The sequence below is a fragment of the Haliaeetus leucocephalus genome, unplaced genomic scaffold, assembly GCF_000737465.1.
Source record: "Haliaeetus leucocephalus isolate CR32 unplaced genomic scaffold, Haliaeetus_leucocephalus-4.0 Scaffold696, whole genome shotgun sequence".
NCBI classification, from domain to species: Eukaryota; Metazoa; Chordata; class Aves; order Accipitriformes; family Accipitridae; genus Haliaeetus; species Haliaeetus leucocephalus.
Genome location: NW_010973132.1, coordinates 2,159,322 through 2,180,285, shown reverse-complemented (window position 1 = coordinate 2,180,285; position 20,964 = coordinate 2,159,322). Strand labels below are relative to the sequence as shown.

At 38.7% G+C, this 20,964-nt stretch overlaps 1 protein-coding gene across 1 annotated transcript in view; it reads right to left on the bottom strand.

Moving 5' to 3' along the window:
* The window catches only part of INO80 (INO80 complex subunit), a 71,548-nt gene that overhangs the window by 22,272 nt on the left and 28,312 nt on the right, over nt 1-20,964 (bottom strand). The window contains exons 17-26 of the mRNA XM_010580083.1: nt 20,221-20,305; nt 19,602-19,719; nt 18,496-18,581; nt 17,333-17,500; nt 16,753-16,886; nt 15,851-15,918; nt 14,271-14,364; nt 12,965-13,142; nt 7,407-7,547; nt 2,192-2,417 (exon numbers count right to left, since the gene is read on the bottom strand). Of these exons, the coding sequence (XP_010578385.1) occupies nt 2,192-2,417; nt 7,407-7,547; nt 12,965-13,142; nt 14,271-14,364; nt 15,851-15,918; nt 16,753-16,886; nt 17,333-17,500; nt 18,496-18,581; nt 19,602-19,719; nt 20,221-20,305 (1,298 nt within the window). The remainder of the gene's footprint in view (nt 1-2,191; nt 2,418-7,406; nt 7,548-12,964; nt 13,143-14,270; nt 14,365-15,850; nt 15,919-16,752; nt 16,887-17,332; nt 17,501-18,495; nt 18,582-19,601; nt 19,720-20,220; nt 20,306-20,964) is intronic.

The window sequence follows — 20,964 nt, the reverse complement described above, 5'->3', positions numbered from 1 at the left end:
GAAAGAAAACCAGCCCCTGCCTCCAGCCATGCAGGGATAAGGACCTACAGGGGGATACAGTGGGATCCTATGGCCTGGGAAGAATAGTTAAAAATGATTATGACTCAAAATAACCCTTGTCAGGAGCTCTGGCCAATGACTGTAGCTGGGCTCACTGCTCTCTGGAGAATGAGAAAAAGTGCCTCTGGACATGCAAAAAGCAGAGGAAAGAGAGATAAAGTCTGGGTTCCAGTTGACACCCCTGGTTCCCCTCCCGACAGTCTGCACAGCACAATGGGGTCAGTGAGGAGCTAGCTGGCTCTCACAGTAAACAGCCAGTGAGGCCAGTGCTTTTTATCGATGCTAAAAGGACTCAGACACTTCCTGCCATTTAATCCAGGACCATTTTTCTTTCAAAGAACAGGAAAAGCCTCAAGAGATTCCCACAGTGATCGCAGCTGAGTCTGCTGCCAGGGTACTGGGAACGCCGAGTCTGGGAGAGGATAGATCAGGGTTAGGAGAGACACATACACGCTTTTCTTCTTGTCACCTATTTACCACAGACCTTCACACCTACTGTTCCATTTGACACTTAGACTTCAGCCTTGTAAATGGCTCCTTCAGCACATCGGTCACTTTCTGTAATGCACTGTGCCTGCTCCTGCACGTATAGACACAGTTGTCCTGTCGTGGTATGTGCCCTTTCCTCTTAGAATAAGTTTAGGTTTGAACGCTACTGTCCACCTAATTAAGACATAGCTGTACAAAACTATTTTTTAATCCACTTTGAGCTCCGATACCTCCTAAATTAACCCAGCATTACATAACACACTCATCCCAACCACCTTCTCAACCAAATTCTTTGCTGTGCTTTGATAACAATTTGCCTAACCCTGCACCTATTCACTCACTCCTGTAAGCTTCTTGTACCCCATCTTTATTCCTCTACAAATTTTTCCTGATGACAAAGTCATCAGTTTAAAATTGAAGTCTTTTCAGGAGAATGCAGCCCTCTTTCTATTCTACATCGACTATTTTTCTTCATTTCTCTATCCATGCCTTCTACCTTAATTAATCCCCCTTCACTATTTCCCTCCTTTCTGCTACAGTGATTAATTTTCTGTTTCCAAATAACTGATAAACAATTCAACGGATTCATGAAGAAACTATAAAATCATCAACTGTCACTGAACATTAATCTAGTGCAAGCTCATGAAAAATGGGTTTCTCCACTACATAGATACAAACGTGCATGTGCTTCAAATGACTCCAGGTACTTATGAGGTACCTTCCTAAACCAGACTGTAGCAAGCAAAAGGCCATTTTCCTTTTACTGTACTAACTTCCCTTGCCAAACATCCTTGACCCAAAAGGGTCTGGGAATAACTTAGCATCTGGCAGTGTAAGCTGTTTTTCCTCTTGGCTATCTCTCAGATCTCTAGTACTTTCTGCAGAATTCTGCTCACTGCTCAGGACTATCTTCCGACAGCTAGAGTGTGTCCGGCCCATGAAAGTCACTCCAGTATTGGCAATCAAATTCTAGCAAATCTTTGGTTACTTTAGTCTAATACTAGGAAAAAATGAAGTGCATTTAATTTACTAGTACACTGGTACCTTTTTCCCACTTTACCAGGAAGTATGAATAAGTCTTCTTTATTCCAACTGAAACTCAGTAAATCCCTCATGCCTTATTTTCCAGGCCAATTTCCTCTGAACTTGGTCCCCAAACCCATCCTTCTCATGGTAGACTGCTATGAGTAATGTTTATCTTTTCACTATGAAGACCAACAAAAGATCTCTTAGGTCAATATGAAGGTCTTCCAGTACACTAGGAGGCAACGTATGACTGTTACTTTTTCTGCAATCTTCCTATCTCCAACCTCAAAATAGTATTTGGTTGTGAGAGTAGATTGTGTTTTAGTAAGCAAATCCATCTCTTTACAGTCATTTGGAGGGCTGACATGCTAAGAGATGTTTGTAAGCATTAGAAAAGTTTGTATTAGACTTGTTCAGTACCCATTGACAGCTTTACTCCAGATAGAGGATATGAAATCAGAGTGTATTTTAAGATACCAGGGTTAACTTTCACTCAGGAGGAAAACCAAACACATAACCACCCCCTCAAAAAGTCTACAACCAAGCATAATTACCACTGAAAACCAGCTGTCCTTAATTTATCTCTTCTCTGTTCCATGACAACCTCCAAACTTACCTGGTATCCTGATAAAAGACCAGCCGTTCTGAGGCCTGATCCCTAACAGCCCTCCTGGATACTCTGGGAAGAACTGGGAGCATTGCTTCAGCCAGTCAGCTGCTAGCTCAGGGGCTCCATTGAGTACACACTGCTTTGCTTCAAGACTTCCTCCTTCCTTTAGTGCCCTGCGCTCGTATTCTGCACTTCGGTCATTGCAGTAGAACTCCAGTGGCACAGCTGTTACCTACAAGTAAAATATTCATCAATATTCTTGTTCAGATTTCCCCTCATCCCCAAATCCCCAGTTCAGGTACCTTGCCACAGGATCAAATTTTAAAAGTCAAATTGTAACTGGCATGTACAAATGGAAAACAATCTTAGGCTGGGCTTAAAATAAGCAAAGATGCAACATCTCCCCACACCACAAAAAAAAGTCCTATGAACAACCAGGCACAGACTACTTGCCTTCTGATAAACAATGCCTTGTGCCAATTGCTACACAACTGATAGCAAAGCTGAGTAAAAGAATAATATCCTTGCTGCACTTCTCATTTTCCCTAGATTTCTTTTTTCAATTTTCTTTTTCTTTTTATTTTTGGCCTTCACAATCAAGTATTTACCTAGCAGAGATGAGATTTAAATTCATGTGATAATTTAAAATTAGGAAGATACATAAATTAGAAAGGGAAAAAAATGAACAGGAAAACAGTCCTGTTTTGGAACTACGCATTTCTTGGTCTTGACAGCTGATTTGAACAGAAGTGGGCTACAGAAACAGTGCAAGTGAGCACAGGGTGATCTTTTTCTTCTGGCCGTTCTATGAATCCCTTGCCCTATTGCCTGCTTCAGTACATACAACCCAGCTGGACAGACCAGTGTTGCAAACACAGGAACTCTGATTTCATGCCATGTGAGCTATTCTGGAATGGCTCCGTCACTTTAACTCCCCTTGCTCTGCCCCATCCACCCAAATCTGTACAGAGAGTGGAAGGTCTACGTTAGCCAAACAGCTGTATGCTGATGGCTGTAAGGTCCTTGGGTAAAGAGTCTGTTCCAGCAGACAAGGCTGTCCTTTGTACAACCTATAGCTTTCTCTTATCTCTCCCTTACCAGAGTAAGGGACAACTTCAAGATACTGCAGTAATAAAAACCAAAAGCAGAACTGAGCCACAGTACATAGCAGTACAGCCTACTCTGCTGTGTTTTAGTTCCAATACTCCACCAAGAGTTAAATCATATGATCCAAAGGACATACAATTACAACACTTTCACACAAATATAAATATACAACAATCCACCATCTAGCACAAGAATCTTTCCAATACAGTGCAGATCTCCAACCTCTTTCTATCTTTTCTGAATATATGTCTGTTTTGGGCCAACATTCTGGGCTAAGTGTTTACAAAAGCTATTTATAACCAAGTTTACAAAAAAAAGCTAGTAGAAACTTTCACATACTATCTAGAGACTTAATAATGTGTTGTAAACTCACATAAAAATGAAACTAAAGTTTAATATTAGACAATTAACCTTACAGTATGGGCTTGTAACAGAGACAAGTTATAAACTGGCAATGCTTTGTAGGTTTCTTCACTAATATAGAAAGCAAATATATCATTACTTTAGAAGTCGTTGTTGCTTTTATTTCAGGAGTACAATTAAAAAAAAGAATTAATCCATGTAAATTCATGTAAGTTAAAAACACTGTCATGAATCTTAACAGTGTTCAAAATGACATTACCTACAGGACTATGAAAGGCAATGTAACGAATGAAAATGAACAGGGGAAATCAAACTTGTGAAAGTTTTCACATTTTAAAAATGGAAGCAGAGCTGCATACAATGAAACAGTATGGGAGTCTATAGGTTTTGATGGTGAACAGTAGGCAGCGGAGTTTCTGCAAAATTGAGTAGGGATGGGAATTAGTGTGATAATGGGACAACCGAAACATTAAACACAGTAAAAGAACTACCATTGTATTGCAGATTAAGAGCTTTTATGTATTTGAAGGGATTTTAATTTTTTGTGCCAGCTTACTCTAGTATGACATAATTAACTGCAACATACTGAGAATAATACATATATAACATTATATCATGCAAGTTAAAATATTTTAATGGCTTAACTAAATGATAAGCAATAAAATAGTTTAAATATCACCAGTTTCAAATACTGCACTTTAGAATTGTAAGGTGAAGGATACAATCCATGCTTCAGGACAGACTGCATGATATCTTAGATGCTGACTGCACCTCTCTGAACATTTGCCAGCTAACTCAAAGTAAAAGGTATTAAGCAAGATCTTCTGGGTGGAAGCCTGTGGTCCACTCCTGTTTTACAGGAGCTCTTCTCATAGGAATAAATTCATTTCACAAAGAGAGACTTCTCTTTGCAAGGGCCAAACAATTGTTTAAACAGGTTCATGAGCACAATTATAGTACATATTGAAATAAAAACAAAAAAGCATACAAAATCTTAGCAATAATGGTAAAGCCATTGTTTTGCAAGATGCCAAGAGCTATTTTTAAACCAGATTAGCTTATGGGTCTATGCACACAGCCACATGAAACACTGCAAAGTGAAAGGGACTATGTTAAGACTTCATACCTATTTCCACTACTAAAAAGATACTGTTAGAGTTGATGCTATCTTGTACTGCCACCTGCAGTCAAAGCATAGGACTGACTTTAGCGTGAAACGGCAAAACCTCAATTCAAAATGCAAGCAAGTCTTGTTGCTTGAACACTGATGTACACCGCAAATGATGGTACAGACTTAGGTTGTTTAAGGGACACCATTAACCATCACATTTCAGTTCATATATCTACACTGGATAGACTGGGACAAATACTCTTTCAAGCACAGACAACTTATCATATTTATTTCCAGGATACCTCTAGGACAGACAGCCATTACACACAAAACAGGGCAGACTAATTTCTGACACAGAAATGTGGCTTATCTACTGAGATCAATATGGAGATTCGTACACTAGGATTTTAAAAAGAAAAATAGTCACATCATAAAATTCTACAAGCTACATTTCAGTAATACCTCCCCTAAAGGAAGAGCTAGCAGGAGACAATCTTGAGACAAACTGTATGTGTGCCTCAGTGCAATTTTTACATTAACAAGAACAAATCTTCCCATGTAGGAAGTTAAGCCTGTACAACTCTGACTGACATCTGAGGACGTAAGGCTATCTGTACTGTCAGCTCCACACTTTTTTAAATGCATATACACACTCCTAGGGTAGAGCTCTGCATCTTTTACATGGCCTTACGCATTTCTGAAACAGATGAAAAAAAATCTTCCATTCAAGCTTGTTCATGCTCCTCCTCTCTCCTTTTTTTCCAGGTTTGTTTTTGTGGTTCTAACAAAAGGTAGGGTAGTCCTCAGTACTAAACCCTCCTATGTCAACACATTCTTGTCAAACTGACTGAATGTAACAGTCATAGTTCAGAAATACATCAAAAAAATATAGTGATAGAGATATATGAATGCATTGCCACCTTAAATTAAAAAACTTAGTTTAGTTAGGGTAATTGTAAAGTGCTTCCTGCATTTATCTCTATGCAAAGTTAACCTTTCAGGTGTTGTGAGATGCCCAAAACAACTTCTCACCACAATACCTCTGACACACTGGGATCTACCGAACTGCTACTAAAGCAAACAATATTACTCTAAACCAAATTAATCAACTTCTTAACGAATACAAGAATACAAGATCCATCCTCCAAGTCACTTTTTTTTTGGTGATTGAGGCCTGTGTGTACTCAGGAAGATTGCCTGCATAGAAAGAAAACTGCAACACTAAAGCCCCCCCCTCACCACTACCCCCCCAAAGCTGCTACATAAACATACGCTCCTATTTCTATCATTCGCTCCATTAACTTCCCCAAAATTCATCACAGGTCAAACAACAGAAGGCTATCGTTTCTGAGAACATATGTGCTCTTTCTGCTGTTTCAGGTCTTCTACACTCCTGCCAAAAGTTTCTAACAAGCGTAAAATTAAGTCTTTGTATTCCTAGAAACAAAAAGCCATGACTCCACTTGAATCATCTTTATATACCAGCCAAGCCAAAACAAGCAACTTGTATTCACTAGAATGTACGTCACATATGATCTCTCTTCATCTTTCTGTCCCCCTTCCTATGTAGCCTTCTGAGCCCCTCTCCTCCCCTCCTAATGTAAAGGAAGTATTCAACATATTCACCTGCAACGCAAATTTAAGTACAAAGGGCAACAAATCAAAGGAATCTGAAGAAGTGTTTTTCACAATTACTCTCAGAATAAGTGCTTCTTCTTGAACCAGGTAATATATTGCTACTGGAAGGTGATATGCGACTTTGAGAATTCAGTCAGATTCCTGGCCCCTAGAGCTGCAGGCACAGATGAATTCAGCTCGAGGAGCAGCATGTAGGTGATAAGCAGAGTCTTATTTGCCATCCTCCCTTCTCCAGATGCCAATGTATAATTGCACATGCAGCCCCATTTGATCAAGCCTACAGCAATATCAACAGTAACCAAAGAATGTAGCATCTGGATAGCCTGCTAATTTAAGTACATTCTGTCCAGCTTTGTCAAGATCCAACAACATGGAACAAACACAACTGAAGGTCTCTTGCATCAGCTGAGGAAACTTCAGCTAAAGTAATTTCAAAATGCAGTTTATTGTTGATGGACAATCCCAAGCAGTACCACTTAATATCCAAAAGGTTTAGAAAATGCCAGCTCCAATAATCCTTATATACTGCAATTTGCTGTTTCCTTTTTGGAGCATAAGCTGACGCAATGAGAGAAAAAGAACATCCTTTTCAAAAAAGCATTGCTCCTCAGCCCCCTTTTGTCACAGAGCTGACTAAACAATCAACCCATTCTGTTCTTATCATACCTACATCTCCCCCTTAGATTATGGGGGAATAATCTACTTGACAATCTCTTCTGTAATTTTACTGCTTTTGGTATTAGGAAAGAAAGTGAAATCTACGTATCTCAGAATAACTCCTGTTGGGTGCATCTTACAACTTTCCTTTTCCCTTCAGTACACATTACAGTCACTTCCCCTATGAAAAAAACCCACTATTGAATACAGTAGCAAAAGGATATCCTCACAACAGTTTCACCCAACCAAAAGAAGCTAATAGATCATCCTGTTCCTAAGACACAATTCTAACAAGATTTAAAACACAATAGAAAATACATAATTTACAACTCAGCTTGGACTTACCCGTGGACTGGCTATGCACAGGAAGGACGGTAGCTCAGTCACCTGGCAGCACCGTACACATGAGGTAGCTGATCTCCTTCGATGTATGACATGATCTGAATAGCCAGTAACTGCTTTACAGTGGCTACTGAACACAAGGTTCTGGAAACAAATGAAAATTAAGAAGTTACTATGTCTATAAAGAAAACATCCTCTTAAATCTTGTAACTACCCATGAGAAAGACAGACAAAGGACATTCACCAAATATTTCTCTTTGAAAAAGGAAACTCTACACATCTTCTGCAATGACAGTGTATAGGATCTCTGTGTAATTATCAGAACATTCAAATCCTGAAATAGTTGAAATCAGAAGAGCTCATATCAATACTTGCCTTTACGCTCAGTTGGAACCAGAAACAAGTTTTTCCTTCTCTGAACTTTTTGACCTTAGCTTTTATAATGAAGGAAGTATGGGAATATTCTAGTAGGTCTGACCCTCAAGCTGTTTTCTAGCTACTCCTTTATATATCCTGAACCATGGGTAAAATGAAATTCGGCAGAGAAAAAAATTAAGACTAAATGAGACTGGACTGGCATCTTTGGACTTTGATCTTTTCCAACCTTCTCTTCCTTTCCTGTGCAAAATGGCTCTGAATTTTATCCTGAAGACTTTCAAGGTGCTAGCATGGTTACTCATACACATGAACACACCCAAGTGTAAAACCTGGAACTTGCCACAAGTGTATCAATGTCCTTTTGATACAGAAAAACACATTGACTCAAAAGTGGGGCCACTGAGATGACACTGCAGTTTTAAGTAAGGGGAGCTCTTTGAAGATGCTCGACTCTACTCAGAAAAATAACAGAAAACTAAATTTTCTTTGCTTGCATTAGTTACTATATCTTCTTTTTTATTGTAAATATCTGCATCAAACAATGAAATAAACTGCTTAGAGAGTAAGCCTTTTTTGCTACTTGGTTTTTATTCTGACTCTTCTATATTCATAGCAACCAACTGTTATTGTTACATATAATTGTTTCATATAGTATGCAGAGAATTATTCTGCATACTACAGGAAACAACCATCAATTTTAGAAACGTTAAGACGTATACCTCTCACTGCCATAGGATCACAGGATGTACCCTCCTGACAATTTTAGCAGTTCACTTAAGTAAAAGCTTTGGCATTGTTCTGCCCCAGTTCCTAATGCACCAAAATTAACTGCGTGCTACTTTTGCTTTATAGAGCCTCCCAATTTTCTAAAATCCTATTGTTTGAAGTCCTCAACATCAGGATACATGATAGAAGCAGACACCTTGTATATCACTGTCATACACTGGATATATGCATTCCTATGCATGTCAAAAAATGCTAGAAAACATCCACAGCAGTAGTCTGTTACAGATCATGCATTCTGAGCCCTTTATTTCCAGATGTAGATGCACTGGGCAAGATGCAGATGGCTAGCATATAGAATTTGGAACCTGCTGACAAGGGAGAAAAATAGTCTTACTGTATGTATATGCTAGCACCACCTAAGAAATACAATCAGTCAATCCTAGCATGTAAGTGGGTCTTTCAGCTGCTACCAGTGTGACTCGTGATCTGGAGCTGGCAAAAATAAAGTTCACACTCTCTGAGTGCACATCTGCTCCTCTATATAAAAGGTGAGAGCAGAAAGAGCTGACAATAGCCTTTCAGTGACACTCGGCAGGGCTAAAAAGCACAGGTCAAAGCTTGGGCCACACTGGATAATCCCAGAATCAGGCTCTTAACTCAGCTGGCAATTCTTTATCAGTAACGCTGGCTTAAGCAACAACTGCTTCACACATTCACTCCTGTCCCCGCAGAGCCCCTTCTTGTTGGCCTAGCTGTCTGTACTCGTTAAGATGCTGATCAAGATGAAAACAAACCCTTGTCCCTTCACTCCAAGCTAGTTTTGTGATCTGTTTCACCACCTGGTAAAACAGGCCATGTGCTGAAACAGCAAAGTGGGAAATGCAATGCTGGGAGTCCATGGCTGTGGACAACAGATGTGAATGCTGGCTTATTCATCTAAAGACCAGAAACGGTGGCAACAAAGCACCAGCACTGCTGCTGAAAAGGGGGAGTCCCTTTCCCATGACATATTTGTGCCACTTCTTGTGCTAGTTTTGTCCCGTCACACCCCTCCAGAAGCCTATTTAGCTACACATCTAATCAAAGAACGAATTCAGCAGCCATGAAAATAGGAAGTTTTCTGTAGTTGGCTCGTACAGGGATGTGACAGTGTGAGCCCACATCAGCAGAGGCAGGATTCAGTGGCTGGGAGTAAAGAAAGGACAGCAAGAGTCACTTCTCTCCCAGCAACAGCAGGCTACTAGATGGATTCAGAACAATTGCTTTAGCTCAAAGACCCTCTTCTTCCCCACCCTGGCCCACACACTGGGAGTACAGCTGATTTTACAAAGAGGAATCAGCATTGCATGCAGTCAGAAGAGCTTTCCAGTAAGTCTTACAACAGCAAGCACTGGCATGCTGATTGTGGCCCTGGTCATTAGAGGGGTTTGGTAACTTTATTTCCTGGAAGGTGAGAATACAAAAATGGAGAGAGAGGAAGCTAACAAACTGTAATTCCAAACCTATGCAAGTTTGTTATTTAATTCTCTTTTGGAAGACAATATCAAAGAGCCATCAAAGATGGCTTTAGCCCAATTAGAAGTATCCAGGAAGAAACATAAAGGAAAACTTCCAAGAAGGTATCCAAAAGAAGAGAATAATATTCTTTTTGTACACACACAGTATTAGAAGTAAGTCCTGTACACAGGCATTAATCTGGTTTTCAGCACTGTGCTTCCTGTGTACAAATTATGAGCAGGTCATGTAAGAAACATCCCCCTCTGAATTCCCTGACATACGCAGCCATTAAGTATTCATGAACAGAGTACACACCAGATATAACAGGGACAGCGGAAACCAACCTCCCATCAGTCACATACATGGAAAAGACTGGGTAAGGTTACAGAACTGAACACAGCCACAGCTCTGAAATAGATCATACACCTTAGTACAACAAAGCAAAGAACTGAGGAGGAGGATTGTTTAAAAAATAAGAATGTACAGAGCTACTGCAACCATGCAATCCACAGTAAGTGTTGAAAGAGGTATTCCTATGTTGCAAACAGAGCTGCACTTAATATGGGTGATTGCTACCAGCATCTTAAGCTCATTAACACTCCTGATTTTTTTATAGAAAGAAAATTAGGAAAGCAAAGGAGAGGAAGGTTCATCTCAATAGATCAGATTTTATATTAATTTAAATCAACGTATACAAATTAATATACGTGTTGTTGAGGTGCTGAGTAAGGGAGTGAAAAGACCTCACACTGCAAGGGATTTCTGTGTTTACATAAACTCATACTATCTTTAGACAGATGTTACCTCAATTTCAGAAAGATCCATTTTTCCTACTGACTTTTCATATTTTGTCTCTTAAATCGGAAATGCTGATCTGAGCAGTTAAGAAAAGCCTTTCCAGATTTATACCATTTCCTTTTTCCTCTGTTTCTCCCCCTCCTCACTCCCTACATGTTACTATCTTATGAAGCCCTACAGGAAACCCCAGGGAATTTTACACTGAAAGCTTCTCAAATTTGGGCTAAGATAAAAAAAGTGAGTTCATTTTCACTCACAATGATGCCTGCTGCTAAAAGACAGGCATGTAAAGTTCAGTTTGTTTTTCAACTCTCCCTTGGTTTTGCACCCTTTTTTTTTTTTTTAAGATGTACTATATGTAAGCTGTGCAAACAAGATTCTGCGAACAGATTAAAGTGAGTTCAGGTGGTAATTTGTCTAACATGCAGGTTGGAAAACAGTTCTAAAGAATCTGTCATAACGGTAGGGCTAAACTTCCTTTAGATTTACTGGGGTTATCACAAATGCGCTGTATTGCACACACTGATGAGCTTTGCTCCTCAGCTGACTGTTTTCTATGCAAAAGGTACTAGTTACACCAGTCACTAGTTACACACAGTCACAGCACTGGGACCCCCTGAGACACAAGTAACGACTTCCTCAAAGAACAGAAATTAATTGGAGAAACCAAATTATGTGTTTAAGTCTTGCCACGTTATGGTACAGGTGGGTCTGTAGCCTAGCCAATGCTTTACATTTCATTGTTAATATTAGAACTTACATGTGCCTTTTCCACATCGCACATTTAATATCTATAATGTTAACTTACCTTCTGTTCTTTAAGAAAATACAACAACTTTAATTTTAATATTTATACACACTAGCCCAAAGGCTATGTAAAGATCTAGATTGTCTTTCTGCACATGTAAAAATGAATGCTACCTTCTGTAAGTGCATACAACTTCTGATACCATCTTCTACTCCTTTACTGTTAGGCTGCAACATTTATGACAGCACACAAGTTTTCCTTAACCATACCAATGAGAGAACAGAGCTCCAGTATAGTTTCAGAGATAAGCATTACACAGTCAGTGTACAAAGAGCTGATCATAATCCCCCCAAAATCCATATAGCATAGACATTTTATCAAGCTAGACATGGAAACACAGCATATTTAAACACCAGCACAGCCAGAGTTAACTGGCATACAGAGTCAGTTGGCTTGCTCTTTGTTTGATAACTAGGACGACTCATTTTGTTGGCTTTGCTGTTAACACTGCAAAACATGACACCAAGTCCAAAGTTGGTTTCCTACTGCTTATGCGTCTTCAATTTCAACTTCCTCTACACACTATTCAATTGAATTCTGGCTATCTCCTTTCCCCTTCCAGACTCATGAACAGAAGCAATATTCCCTAGAGAAATTTGGCACAATCTCACTGTTTCAGAAAACATTTTTTCACTGCATATCTGCTAACTGCCCTAGATGCTTTCCTGACTCTATGGTAGCACTTCTGTGAACTTATTTCCCAGTGAGATGAATCAATGGAGCTATAACCTAACTCAGGAAATCAAGAGCAATTTAGTCATAAAAAGACAAAACCTTCACACACATCCCAGGCAAAAGATCACAGAAAATGACCTTGCATTACACAGTAAGATGAACACGCTTAGAGTCTACCAGACAGCAGCAGAAGCAAATTTCAGAGTAGAAAGACACCATTGACAGACAATGCTTGTCCGCCAACTCTAAAACACTGCTAGGCTGAAGTCTCTGCTTTCCCCAGCTGCTGCAACAATGTATTGAATTTGAAAAGAAAAGAATTAATTTCAGTCAGAAAACAAGTATCTTACATGTAGAAAAACATTAGAAACCTCTTAAGCTTACATGTAGAATCCACCCCAACAAATTATGAATCTAGTTCTGTTGCTCCAGTAATATTTTTAAGACTTCTAATTAAATTGATTTATTTTTTATAGCAGGTTTTGAAATGTATCACCACATGGGAGGAAGATAGCAGTTAAACTATTTTTCTGTTCAGCACTCTGAACTTTAATATCTAATAAAGCAGATAATAAAGTCATCCTGTTTCCAAGTTTGTTTTATAAGGATAGAAAGGTTTTCATCATTTCTCACTCATGAGGATTTGCTACTGTCTCCACATCACAGAAATTTTGCTTACCTGCAGCAAAGTGCAGCTGTGCAAGTTAGGGAAAGAGAGCGGGAAATTTACATCAAGCAAGAAATCCCTGTTCCTCAGAAAACGTGACCCCTGCTGTTTCTCCCCTTCTGCCTCCATCCAGGAGCGCGTGTGATGGAGCCTGTAGGATGCTTTCAGAGACAGGAAAAGAGCTAACCATCTGAAACAAAACACAGTAGATATATTTAATCACTGCTTTGACAAAGAAAGGCTTGAGTATATTTACAACATAACTCTATTTGACACAAATATTTTTTCAGAATTTCAGGCTTGCAGTGTCCTGACTTAAAGGAAAATAATTTTCGGTAGACATCTTCCAATTATATTACTCTTATTTTAATTTCTTCTAAGGTGGCTTAACTGAATCTAAGTGATTAAATCAGCATACACTTTGAAGCACTTTGTTTGGGTCAAGCCCAAGTTAGCCACTAGTACTTAAAATTGCACTCTGACTTCTCTGTAAATTGCTCCATATATAAATTCTTCATAACAACCTGCATAATGAATGCAGAATTTATCATAAAGATCATTCAGAGAGATCAAGAGAAATTTATATTATGTTACTGAAACAAAGACAAGAAACATAGTCCAAAATAATCACAACAATAAAAGAATATTACACTTACAAAGCCCTAAGCAAAACAACTGTATTAAGACTTGCTTTTAAACTCAAATTTCTTAACAGTCACTTCAGAGTGTCAGAGTACTGTCTGTTGCAGAGTACTCTATAACTTAAACAGATCACATCCCCTTCAAAGATAATACAGTTCACAATGCAAAAAATCCATTATCCTAAGCCTACGCCTTGGAATTCTGTTTCATATTAAAAACAGGACATGTGGAAAGTAGACAATATGGCTTGGAGCTGAAGAACAACTATCACAGCACAAGCTTATTCTGTACATGTTAAAACATATGCTCAAGTGCAATTGGTAAGCACTGCAATAAACTAGCCTTCAAAAGTCTGGATTTTGTGCTTGATAATGCCAGCAGCCTACAGTGTGATCCTAAGCAAACTGTGCTGTTGCCCTTTGACCATCTTGTGTATTTACAATGTCAAATCTTTGTAACAGAGGTTTTCTTTGGACAGAGGCATAAAAACTGCCTTGCATAATGGTGCCCTATACCTGGAGGAACACCCTAGAAGTTGGCATAATATTAGATAACAATACACAAATGATAATATTAGGAGGCATAGAAAATGCAGGTTTACAGAGAGATGCCTCTAACATCACCTGCACTTCTCCTATAATTACTAAAAGAGAGAGGAAAAAAAAGTTGTCCTCACCTGGCTAAATGTCCCTGATTCATGAGGTTTGCCATTTCCACTGGAGAGACATCAATAAACCGGAGGAAAGAAAAACAGCTTTCTTCATTGATGCCTATGTCACAGAAATACTGAAGTTAGGCCAACACATTTCACAGACACTCATAGCTGAAAACAATAAATTTACCTCATCAATTCAAGATAACACATTCTCTGACATATGACAAACCTAGGTGAAAAAAACAGGAGATCCTAATTTAACCAACATCTTTTAGAAATACGGAAAATTTAATCTGAATTGTGTTGCCTGACTCCAAGTTCCAGTTCATCTTCCAGGCTGGGCAAGAGAAAGGCATTTACCAAGAAAGACAAATACATTCTAGGCCAGAAAACCATGCAGCCAGTAAGGACGTGGATTTCGCCTACTAAGAATCAACAGGCAGCGTGCACGTTTGCGAATCCAAACATGTATCTGCCAGACAGCTGACCAGAACATGCATACCTCAGGATGCCTGCCAAACATGTTCCCTCTCACCCAGCCCGTCAGTCAAATTGGTTGGAAGGAGACACAGGAATTGGTAGGGGAATGTGGGTATGGGGATAAGGATGCAACAGATACGGTGAGGATGATGAATACACTGCAGTGAAGGGTGCGGAGCAGAAGAGGTGTGTTCCACTGTTCATGAAGAAAGCCTTTCAGGCCCACCCATGTGCACTGCGTACCCCCAATACCATTCATATCTTTCTATTTTTTAACTTTTACACAAAAATTATATTCCCCAAATTATTTTCCTTTTATGGTATGCCAAAAAGGGTCCCCAAGAAAAAGCCTATTATGAATACCAAAACAGAGACCAGAATAATCAGCAAGACACACAGAAGTTAGAGAGTTACAGACAAGTGCAGACTCCTGTAGCTGCATCTGGTTCTTCTTAATTGAAAAGGGTTTTGCATAGCTGAACAGGTCCATGCTAACAGATTTCAGCATAGTAATGCAGCCAGTATCTCTCTTGCTTTTTTCTCCCAAAATGTTCCCACCCCAACAGCAGAGAAATCTAGTTAGCTCTCTTTAGTGAAAAAAATTCAATCATCTATAATAATAAATAGTATTTGTCAATATAAGCAGCTTATGTGGGTTTTCTGCTCATTGATTAGAACCTGTGTCACTTGCCCCTTATCTACTTTTTACTTGAAAGAGAAGTTGGCAGTTTAACATACAATACAGAATTTACTGAAATGAATCCAAGATTTCTCCGAATTGAATCTGTGAAAAATTCACATTTGACTGAAAAGGCAGCATTAATACCTTGAGGTAAGTTAAAACAAGACAGAAGGAATGGAACAAGAGACTGTAGTAGAATTAAGCAGTGACTAAACAAGTTGTCCACAGATTATTTTCCTAGCTGCTTCCATCCTTTCCTCATTGAGCAAATGACATATATACACAAGTACAAATGCTAACAGAATTCTAACAAGTTCTGGTCAGATTATCTCAGAGGACTAACTGATCTGGCCTCTCAGCCCTTCCCCCTTAATAAGACATACTACAACATCACATGCAAGTGTGCAGCCCAACTTGCTTCCCAGGACTGCAAACCTACCCTTCCTATGGAAGAGAGACTGCTGGATGTGGTCTGGTGCAAATGGCGAAAGTAAAACCCGTAACCACCTGAAAAAGAAAGCAACAAAACCAAACAAAATCACTAAGAAGGTGTTAACACACACAATGTTCAATCACACAATCAGCAGAAAATGCAGAGTAACCAATCAGTTCTTCATTGTAGGTATTTCAGCACTCTTGATATCTGGAATTGTATGGCAGTAGGAGAAAAGTATCATCAGTCCACATGCACTACTGTCAATTTGACAGAGACACACCATTGTCCTGGAATTGCATTTTACACTGTAGAACAGTTAGTCTCATATTCAAACATGGCTTTCTCTGCCATGACTTTCTCTGCCATCTCTGCCCTGAGCAATTCTCATAACTGAATGCAAACAAAATTAATCAAGGATTGCCACAGTCAGAGAAAACAGCAAACTGTATTTGGGCAGTTTCTATTCATCCAAGGTAAGCATTAAAAGCTGTCAAGGCACTAGCAGATGCTCACGATATACCGTGTCACAACATACAGATACTGATAGCTTCCTTAAACATGAAAACTCACTGAAGGGAAACCAAGTTTTTGTTGTTGGGTTTTTTTTTAAGAATTCTTTTAAAGCTTAATTCTATTACACAGCATCAGCAACAACTCTAAATTCCTTTTCCTGACTGTCTTATTCAATGAAACAGATATCTGATGATCAGGATTCCACCAAGAGTGAGCATCAGATATCAGATGCTTAACAGCTGAATGAACGAAAGAAAACTAGGAATGCATCACTTGGCCAATGTCATTTAAGTACCTCAGGTAAGGGAGTTAATTAGCACTTACAAAGCTAAAATAAGTCTAAGTAATAATACTAAATATGCTAAGCTGGAGAGGAAGTGGAGTAGGCTTGCCTGTCCCGTGAGTGGTTAAAGACCCTGATCTGTCCATGACGGTAGATGAACTTTGAAATCTGGTATGGCTTTAGGGAGATGTGAAATGGAGACCAAGTTTCTTGTCGCTCAAACAGCTCTGGGTGATTGCACACCTGTAAGAAAGAGAGCATGTCAAACACTGGGAGGAATTAATTTAGTCTGATGCAGCATTTACATCTGAAATCAACTATGACTATTGATCGCTAAAACTTTAATATTGATTAGTATGTCAGAGCTATTTTAGTATCTACTCAAATTTGAATACTGCATCATTATCTTTTCCTATTCACCTAACAGCTATTGCCTCTTCTTCCCAAGTGAATGATTTCCTTCAACAACCAATTTGGAACTAAACCAGTTAGCAGAGGCATGCCCAATTCCGCTAAAGCTCTTCTACCCCAACATCGTGCTACACAGCATCAGAAACACAACTGAACTGCATGCAAATTTACTTGCCTATACCAGAAATTTTTTTTATATGGTGTTTTCTAGAAGCCATACTTTAGTTCTGTGCTAATGAATTATACTTTTAAAAAATCATTATTTAAAATAGCCTTACCTTCCTGAATTGCATGACTAGATTCATGAGACTACTAGTGGTGGTCTGTGCTTGCTGAGTAGTGCCCATTGAGGACTGCAGGAGGTCATCAATAGAGATTTTGTTTTTCAGAGCTTGGTACAACAGCTTCTGTCGACTTGTCTGCTGGCAGTACATAAGAATTTCAATCTGCAAAATAGTAATAAAGATTTAGTCTTTTCTATCTCTGAAATGGAGGATGACCACATCAGTACACACAAAGCAGAGAGAAACAAATCTTAAGGAAACATAACTTTCTCAAAAAATACATATACAGGCAGTCACGTTCATATCTGTATTTCAGGATCCAACCTGGGAAGGACTTAACCCATAGGTGTGTTTTGGAAGGCTTAGGTAATGATGTAGCAGACAGACCTTTAAAGGTATGTAAGCACAACTAAGTAAACAGATAGATTAAGAAACTCTGAAAACATCACATCTGCAGCTGATCAGCTTAAAATTTGACCTCAATTCTACTATTCTACTGTTATAATGCTACCCATTTAGAGCCGTCTTAAACAGGTGTCAGGAGCCCATGATAACAACAGTGCATCACGTACCAACAGTGTCTGTGGGAAGTTTTAGTTTTGAAATTAATAAGCACAGAACAAATCAGAACAAAGTAGATGTCTCTTAGCCAGTGGTCCCAACACCTGAGGACATATTGACCACAAGATCATCCAGTATTGCTAACATTCACATGAATTAAGAGACTAACAAGAGAGAAGAGTATGATGCTACCACTACGCACTTCTTGCTCTTTACAAGCAAGCAAAAAGAATCCTAAATCTACGCCAAATCCTTCACAAAGGCAACTGGAGATGTTTATCACCCAATCATTGTTGTATCAATCTTTTTCACTTCAGTTAGTGACATTTCTGTCAAAGTAATCAGGCTCAAAGATTTTTTATTTGTAACTTAACAAAATGTTTTCTCTAGAAGAAAAGTTTATTCATTAGGGGTTCTTCAGTTACATCCACTTCTAATGAGATTGCTGGGATGCAGTGCCAGAAACTGAAGGTCTGTGAAAGGTCTACAATCAAATTTCAGGTACGCAGACTGAAAAATGAGTTTGAAAAAAACAGATTAGAGAACACAGCTATGACAATAAAGTTGAAATATTCCAGATAAATACTTCTTCTCACCTTATCTGACAGCTCATTTTCCACATCCTTCTTGATTCTTCTTAACATGAAAGGCTTAAGGATCATGTGCAAGCGGGATAGCTGGTCTGAAATACAGGGAATAGGGAAGAAGGAACAATTACTTCACCAAAGAAGAAAGCTATATGGTGCTCTACTACAAATTAAGTCCCTTACTGCTCAGCCATTTCCCCCCATATAAGTTCTTACAGCACAGATTTGGCACGTCTCTGTTGATTTTTCTTTTTTTCAATGAGTGCCAAGCTACACTGTTTAACTTACAAATCTGAAGATCTGCTTCAAAGAATGAGCTTCTAAAGCATTTTATGTGTTACATATTTCTCTGGGCTGAACAATATGGACTTAAATTTATCACTCACTATTAGTGAAGAAGAAAGTTTCAGATGAGACGTTGCTAATTAGTGAAAAGAGATTATTAAAATTTTAAGTCTCACCCCCCCAAATTACAACATCACAAGAACAGGGCATACTGCATTGACAGAGAACTGCAGTCTTTACAATAACCTGTAAAAACAGAGTTCTGGGTACTTCAGAACTGTTAAACCCTTTACTTTTGTGACAAGTTCCAGCTGTGCTGTGTTCTACTCCAATTACAAATCAGCTATTTTACCTAGCTAGATTTTTCTACATAATTATCCCCTAAAATTTACAGTGAAGATTTTTATTTTTAAAGAATTTTCATGCTTCTCTTCTGGAGCTCAGAAGGTGTTTAGTGCTTTGTGTCATAATTTTTGTGTCTAGAGCTTGTAACACACTCAGGAGATCTCCAAGATTATGTGCTCTGTAGAAACTTCCAAATATTTAAAATATTTGTTATCCCCTGGGAAGGAAGAGGACTGGACACAAGTAGCAAATCGACATTTTCACTACATGTTTTTCTATTCATTACACATGCTACTTTACAGTCAGAAACACAAACCTTGACATAAGCTATGGACAACAACCCATAGCATTCCAACCCCATTATGCACCCTCTGCTGGATGACATTTCCCATACAAAAAATGACCGAGAAAGTTTATCCATTAGTATTTGGAAAAGGCAACAGATTCTTAACATAAAAACTACTGCAGTTACACACTGCACTCACTCTCATCAATGGCAGATTTGTTCTCTGCATGGCTCTCTATGTCCTTAGAAAACCACTCATTGAACTCTTCATGGGAATCAAACAGTGTTGGCATGATAAAATGCAGCAGGGCCCACAGCTAAAAGGAGAGGAGAAAACAGTAGATTGGCAAAAGTCACCGTACTGCGGCCAAAGTAATTGGAAATCCCAAACCCTTGCAGCTCTTTATGAACAGAATCACCTTACTAGATCATGAGACAAGGCAAAATTAAATAAAAACCCAGCCACATCCTTTTCCCTCCACCCCCCAAGACAAATGCCAGATATATCAACTTAACAAAACATTAGAAAGCAGTGAGAAACACAGTGTAATGATTCCAGCCAACATAAGGAAAAGCCACAAGAATTAGATTTCATCCTGAAATCTAGGTATTACTAACCATCAGGTATCTTCAGTTTTATTTTTATTTGAATATGTGGCACATTTCCAAATTTTCCCCTCCTATATTTGTTTGCCAGTGCTTTGCTACAAGCATGATCCTACAACCACACAAACACAACACGTTTCTCAACTATTCACATATATTTAATATATATTCTTGTTATAAAGAAAAGTCCACTCTTGTGAGCTCCCAAATACCTCGGCCATTGTGTTCTGGATTGGGGTCCCAGTCAACAACAATCTGTTTCGACACTGGAACTGTAGTAGGATCTTCCAACGAACACTGATGAATAAAATTAAGAAAAAAATCATTAAAACTGTTTTTTTGTAGAAGGATATGAAACATAAGGTATTTTAAGACCAATTACTTCCAGTGACCTTCCCAAATGATTTTTGGAGGTCACTGGGTAAAACTATCACAGCTACTCCCCAGTCTTTCAAAGACAATTACAGGAAGAAGTAGCCTTTTACAAATTACAAAGAAACGTGCATAATTTATTTTATTTTTCTAAGTGTTTTTTTACTCATTTTTAATACAAATGCTTGGATACTAATAAAATCTCATGATCAGAATAATTAACTTCCCAAAAGAAACAGCTATTATGAATCAGAATGTCATGTATTTTTCAGACTTTCCAACACTAAGCTACTGTGGCAGGAGTGCTGAGCTATACATTACAATCCTCTTAGAGGGGCAGTTTCCAAAGAACGCTGAAGAGACAGACTTTGGTCAGAATGAGCCTGCATCTAAAGCAGTCTTCAACTTACTGTGTGCAGTGGCAACTTGGACAAATGTTATGGGAAAGCAATTACACAAGTAATGACGGACAAATCCATTATTTGAAAACAAACAGAAAACTTTCTGGCACAGAGTCTTATGACAAAGATCGGGCTTTATTGCAGCCAACAGTATTCGCAGGGTTCTGACCTTCATTTGTGTCT